This window comes from Berghia stephanieae, unplaced genomic scaffold, assembly GCF_034508935.2.
Source record: "Berghia stephanieae isolate SIO BIC M18660-M18661 unplaced genomic scaffold, UCSD_Bste_1.3 scaffold245, whole genome shotgun sequence".
NCBI classification, from domain to species: domain Eukaryota; kingdom Metazoa; phylum Mollusca; class Gastropoda; order Nudibranchia; family Aeolidiidae; genus Berghia; species Berghia stephanieae.
Window position 1 is genome coordinate 18,454 of NW_027623568.1, and position 6,547 is coordinate 25,000.

The 6,547-nt window shown below is 34.8% G+C and overlaps 2 protein-coding genes across 5 annotated transcripts in view; both read right to left on the reverse strand.

Moving 5' to 3' along the window:
• Positions 1 to 552: 552 nt before the first annotated feature.
• LOC144961437 (uncharacterized) lies at positions 553 to 4,175 on the reverse strand. 3 transcript variants are annotated; one of them, XM_078894622.1, is made up of 4 exons: positions 3,628 to 4,175; positions 3,152 to 3,287; positions 1,309 to 1,458; positions 553 to 1,038 (listed from the first exon to the last, which is right to left on the reverse strand). In XM_078894622.1, exons 1-3 carry the CDS (start codon positions 4,074 to 4,076, stop codon positions 1,432 to 1,434), a joined length of 612 nt encoding a protein of 203 aa, XP_078750748.1. In that variant the 5' UTR covers positions 4,077 to 4,175; the 3' UTR covers positions 553 to 1,038; positions 1,309 to 1,431. The 3 variants fall into 3 exon arrangements, with proteins under 3 accessions (XP_078750748.1, XP_078750747.1, XP_078750746.1); XM_078894621.1 differs by lacking the exons at positions 553 to 1,038; positions 1,309 to 1,458 and adding an exon at positions 2,340 to 2,398 and having other exon boundaries at positions 3,152 to 3,284; XM_078894620.1 differs by lacking the exons at positions 553 to 1,038; positions 1,309 to 1,458 and adding an exon at positions 2,340 to 2,398.
• Positions 4,176 to 4,644: 469 nt separating this feature from the next.
• Positions 4,645 to 6,547, reverse strand: part of LOC144961436 (uncharacterized) — a 3,125-nt gene continuing 1,222 nt past the window's right edge. Inside the window, exons 4-7 of one of the 2 annotated variants that reach the window (XM_078894618.1) lie at positions 6,142 to 6,277; positions 5,848 to 5,982; positions 5,201 to 5,295; positions 4,645 to 4,925 (exon numbers count right to left, since the gene is read on the reverse strand). In XM_078894618.1, the coding sequence (XP_078750744.1) occupies positions 4,704 to 4,925; positions 5,201 to 5,295; positions 5,848 to 5,982; positions 6,142 to 6,277 (588 nt within the window). In that variant the 3' untranslated portion in view covers positions 4,645 to 4,703. The remainder of the gene's footprint in view (positions 4,926 to 5,200; positions 5,296 to 5,847; positions 5,983 to 6,141; positions 6,278 to 6,547) is intronic. The other variant, XM_078894619.1, reaches the window with a different exon arrangement.

Genomic DNA, 6,547 nt, shown 5'->3' on the forward strand with positions numbered 1-6,547 from the left:
ATCAAATCCGGCATGCCATCCTTCTTTACGAAGCGGAGATGCGCACGACCAATGACGTTAAAGACGCTGACACACCCCCCCCCCCCCCAACCCCCTTCCTTCATTTGGCGCCCTCAACGATATCACAATACGACACTGCCACCAGAAAGAAGGACACCATCTTTCTATTCCTCTTATTATTATCATTATTATTATTATATTATTATTATTATTATTATTATTATTATTATTATTATTATTATTATTATATTATTATTATTATTATTATTATTATTATTATTAGTATTATGATCATTATCATTATCATTATTATAATTAATAATAATAATAATAATAATAATAATAATAATAATAATAATAATAATGATGATGATGATAAATAATAATAATAATAATAATGATATGATAATAATAATAATAATAATAATAATAATAATAATAATAATAATAATAATAATAATAATAATAATAATAATAATAATAATAATAATAATAATAATAATAATAATAATTAATAATAATAATAATAGTATCACACTGTTACCTTTCAATGTGGGCTTTTAAGGTAGGTGTGAAATAGATGCCCGCTGGACCATATGTCTTCATGGTTTTGTGCTGGTTTACTTCTGCTCGATACAGATCATGATTTTGGTCAGTCTCGCGAGCCGCCTGAAACTCATCAACAGACAAGTTTCGCAATGCTCCAAGATGGGACATGCTGCCTATAGCGAGAACAGTCATTAATGTGTCTCGAACTCTAGAGGAGTCAGCCCATGTGGAATCGTCCGTCAGGCTTTTCAACAAGTCTTTTGTTGCGAGGTCTGTGCTGCGGTCTTTGTCCTCAGGCCATGCTCGCATTTTATCTGTTAAAGTTTTATCTTTAATCTTGGCAAAGGTTCTGTGAAACTCTGGGAAGGCTGTCTTGAGTGATCTTATAAGACTTGGATCCACCGTCGTCTTCCTTCTATAGGTTCCTAAATAATGGAAGGCCATCTGAGGTTCGTCTATAGTAAATTTATTCCTGGCCGTCACATATATCTGGGGGGGGGGGAATAAGAAAGAAAAGAAAAAGAATATGTATTTGTACTAGCCGAGAATAAATTTACATGAGTGGGGAATGGGAGGGGGGGTATTTTGTTACTGTGAAGTAACTTAAGAATTAGATAAATCTCTTTACATTTCTTTATAGAGACCCCCCCCCCCCACCCGAACTTTCCAAATTATCTCCCAGTGGAAGCCGATCCTTTACTCGGTAATTTTTATATTAGGTAGACTAAGGAAACAAAACCAAACTCATAAATTACTTACGCCTTTTGAGACCTTGTCTTCTCTGATGTAATTATTGGGGTACTTCTCCGGGTTTATTGCAGACAAAGTCGGTCACGATGGGTGGCTCAAAATATGCTCTTGACGTGCTGGGCTCGTCCAATCTTAACTCTTCACTTTGCAAGCATTGTACTGGAATAAAAAGATATAGATGAACTTCAGTACATATTTCATATGAACCTTTTTTTTTTAGACAGCCTTTATAAAGCGTTTACCACCCCGCCAATTTACAAAGAATTACAATTAGTATACCATTTGTTTGGAATTTCAGCAAAATAAATGAACTTAATTTTAATTTAAATTTTCCAGCAACATATAAATATATATGAGCTGTTTGACGAAACTTTCTTCCATAGCCGACTCTATGTTCCCAGGGAGTGAGATGCAGTTCAACGTTGGTTTGTTGTCATAATAAAAGAAAAGGAATGGACTGTGGAGGCTTTTAGAAAATAAGGTCTTTGTCCTCAGGCCATGCTCGCATTTTATCTGATGAAGTTTTATCTTTAATCTTGGCAAAGGTTCTGTGAAACTCTGGGAAGGCTGTCCTGAGTGATCTTATAAGACTTGGCCTTCCATTATTTAGCAGCCTATAGAAGGAAGACGACGGTGGATCTGAAGTTCGTCCTTAATAAATTTATTCCTGGCCGTCACATATATCTGGGGGAAAATAAGAAAGAAAAGAAAAAGATAATGTATTTGTACTAGCCGAGAATTAATCTACATGAGTGGGGAGTGGGAGGGGGTATTTTGTTACTGTGAAGTAACTTAAGAATTCTATAAATTTCTTTACATGTCTTTATAGAGATCCCCCCCCCCCAACCACCACCACACCACCCCCCCCCCCCCAAACCACCACCACACCACCCCCCCCCCCCCCCGAACTTTCCAAATTATCTCCCAGTAGAAGCCGATCCTTTACTAGGTAATTTTTGTATTACGTAGACAGAGGAAACAAAGCCAAACTCATAATTTACTTACGCCTTTTAAGACCTTGTCTTCTCTGATGTAATTATTGGGCACTTCTCCGGGTTTATTGCAGACAAAGTCTTTGTGAAATATAGCACACTTGTATCTGTTTAATTTAAAAGAATAAACATAGATATTTGAATAATCTAAAGCCGTGTGATTATTAGCTTTTTTAAAAGAAATGCTTACTCATTTACCGTCCCACAGCTCACACTATGACATTATTTTTTTCCGAGAAATGACCAGAAAAATGTAAGAAAGACAGGTGCATAGCCTTTTTTCTAAGACACAACTGTAGTAGTCGAAGTGTTGATATAAACTTGTAAAGGGAATTAATCCTTGGTATTTGTACACCCTATGTTATTTTCTCGAGTTGCATCCCTTGAACAACACAATGGTTACCTGTTGGTTTGTCAGTTCATTACATCAACTATGGGCCGAGCGATAATCATACCCAGGACGTTATTATTATTATTATTATTATTATTATTATTATTATTATTATTAATATTATTATTATTATTGTTATTATTGTTATTATTATTATTATTATTATTATTATTATTATTATTATTATTATTATTATTATTATTATTATTATATTATTATTATTATTATTAATATTATTATTATTATTGTTATCATTATTATTATTATTATTATTATATTATTATTATTATTATTATTATTATTATTATTATTATTATTATTATTATTATTATTATTATTATTATTATTATTATTGTTATTATTATTATTATCATTATTATTATTATAGCCAAAATATCCAGTAAACCTGCTCAAAGACCAGAAAAATGTAAGAAAGACCCTCGCCCCAACTTTTTTCACATCACTGTACCTGCTCCAATGGCTTGCAATCCTTTATATATAGTTTTGTCGTGAGTTTTGGCCGCATACGATTCCCTGTGTACCTGCAAACTGTGATGCATCGCTTCGGATATGGCCGACTGAACTTCTTCAGGTGATTCCCTCTGCTGAAACAAGAATAGAAGAAAAAAAACACACATAAAAATCAAAAATAAACAGAATAAGTATTTCTGTGTTCTGCTCTGTGTTCTGCTTTGTGTTGGTTTCTTTTGCTTTTTTGTTTTGTTTTGTTTTTTGTTGTTTTATTTTTCTCGGGTTTTTTTAGGGGGGGGGGACGTGCAAAATACCCAATTCTATTGACGATTATCTTCAAGTATTAACATTATATAAATAATAATAGTAAATAATAATAATAATAATAATAATAATAATAATAATAATAATAATAATAATAATAATAATAATAATAATAATAATAATAATAATAATATAGTATCACACTGTTACCTTTCAATGTGGGCTTTTAGGGTAGGTGTGAAATAAATGCCCGCTGGACCATATGTCTTCATGGTTTTGTGCTGGTTTACTTCTGCTCGATACAGATCATGATTTTGGTCAGTCTCGCGAGCCGCCTGAAACTCATCAACAGACAAGTTTCGCAAGGCTCCAAGACGGGACATGCTGCCTATAGCGAGAACAGTCATTAATGTGTCTCGAACTCTGGAGGTGTCAGCCCATGTGGAATCGTCCGTCAGGCTTTTCAACAAGTCTTTTGTTGGGAGGTCTGTGCTGAGGTCTTTGTCCTCAGGCCATGCTCGCATTTTATCTGTTAAAGTTTTATCTTCAATCTTGGCAAAAGTTCTTTGAAACTCTGGGAAGGCTGTGTTGAGTGATCTTATAAGACTTGGATCCACCGTCGTCTTCCTTCTACAGGCTCCTAAATAATGGAAGGCCATCTGAGGTTCGTCTATAGTAAACTTATTCCTGGCCGTCACATATATCTGGGGGAAAATAAGAAAGAAAAGAAAAAGAATATGTATTTGCACTAGCCGAGAATTAATCTACATGGGGGGGGAATGGGAGGGGAGGTATTTTGTTACTGTGAAGTAACTTAAGAATTAGATAAATCTCATTTCTTTATAGAGACCCCCCCCCCCCCCCCCCCGAACTTTCCAAATTATCTCCCAGTAGAAGCCGATTCTTTACTCCGTAATTTTTTGTGTTATCTAGACTAAGGAAACAAAACCAAACTCATAAATTACTTACGCCTTTTAAGACCTTGTCTTCTCTGATGTAATTATTGATGAACTGAACATTTCATATGAACCATTTTTTTAGACAGCCTTTATAAAGCCTTTACCACCCCGCCAATTTACAAAGAATTACAATTAGTATACCATCTGTTTGGAATTTCAGCAAAATAAATGAACTTAACTTCAATTTAAATTTTCCAGCAATATATAAATATATATGAGCTGTTTGACGAAACTTTCTTCCACGGCCGACAATATGTTCCCAGGAGTGAGATGCAGTTCAACGTTGGTTTGTTGTCATAATAAAAGAAAAGAAATGGACTGTATAGGCTATTCGAAAATAAGGTCTTTGTCCTCAGGCCATGCTCGCATTTTATCTGATAAAGTTTTATCTTTAATCCTGGCAAAAGTTCTTTGAAACTCTGGGAAGGCTGTCCTGAGTGATCTTATTAGACATGGATCCACCGTCGTCTTCCTTCTATAGGCTCCTAAATAATGGAAGGCCATCTGAAGTTCGTCCTTAGTAAATTTATTCCTGGCCGTCACATATATCTGGGGGAAAATAAGAAAGAAAAGAAAAAGAAAATGTATTTGTACCAGCCGAGAATTAATCTACATGGGTGGGGAGTGGGAGGGGAGGTATTTTTTTACTCTGATGTAACTTAACAATTAGATAAATCTCTTTACATTTCTTTACTGAGACAACCCCCCCTCCCCCCCCCCCCCCGAACTTTCCAAATTATCTCCCAGTAGAAGCCGATCCTTTACTCCGTAATTTTTGTATTATGTAGACTAAGGAAACAAAACCAAACTCATAAATTACTTACGCCTTTTAAGACCTTGTCTTCTCTGATGTAATTATTGGGGCACTTCTCCGGGTTTATTGCAGACAAAGTCTTTGTGAAATATAGCACACTTTTATCTGTTTAATTAAAAAGAATAAACATAGAAATTTGAATAATATAAAGCCGTGCGATTATTAGTTTTTTTTTAAAGAAATGTTTAATCCTTTACCGTCACACAGCTCACACTATGACATTATTTTTTCCGAGAAATGACCAGAAAAATGTAAGAAAGACAGGTGCATAGCCTTTTTTTCTAAGACACAACTGTAGTAGTCGATGTGTTGATATAAACTTATAAAGGGAATTAATCCTTGGTATGTGTACACCCTATGTTATATTCTCGAGTTGCATCCCTTGAACAATACAATGGTTACCGGTTGGTTTGTCAGTTCATTACATCAACTATGCGCCGAGCGAGAATCGTACCCAGGACCTTATTATTATTATTATTATTATTATTATTATTATTATTATTATTATTATTATTATTATTATTATTATTATTATTATTATTATTATTATTATTGTTATTATTATTATAGCCAAAATATCCAGTAAACCTGCTCAAAGACCAGAAAAATGTCAGAAAGACAGGTGCACCATGTTCATAATTAGTATTGCATACATACCGGGAACTACAGGTGACGACTGTGAGGACTCTACAGAAGGCGAAGCCTGGACGTCGGTCACGATGGGTGGCTCAAAATATGCTCTTGACGTGCTGGGCTCGTCCAATCTTAACTCTTCACTTTGCAAGCATTGTACTGGAATAAAAAGATATAGATGAACTGAACATTTCATATGAAACATTTTTTAGACAGCCTTTATAAAGCGTTTACCACCCCACCCCCCCCTACTCCCCCCCCCCCACCCCCTCTCCTCCTCTTCCTCACCCTCGCCCAACTTTTTTCACATCACTGTACCTGCTCCAATGGCTTGTAATCCTTTATATATAGTTTTGTCGTGAGATTTGGCCGCATACGATTCCCTGTGTACCTGCAAACTGTGATGCATCGCTTCGGATATGGCGGACTGAACTTCTTCAGGTGATTCTCTGTGCTGAAACACGAAGAGAAAGAAAACACACCAAAAAAATCAAAAATCAACAGAAAAAGTATTTGTGTGCTCGGCTTTGTGTTGGTTTCTTTTTCTTTTTTTTTTTTTTGTTTTGTTTTGTATTTTGTTGTTTTATTTTTCGTGCGTTTTTTTTAAGGGGGGGGGGGGGGGTTGTTGTTATTTGTTATTTTCCTTGTCTTTTCTTTTTTTTTTAACCGTCTACTCGGGATTCTGATTAAGAAAGAAAAATAATACATAAATAAAGATAGAACA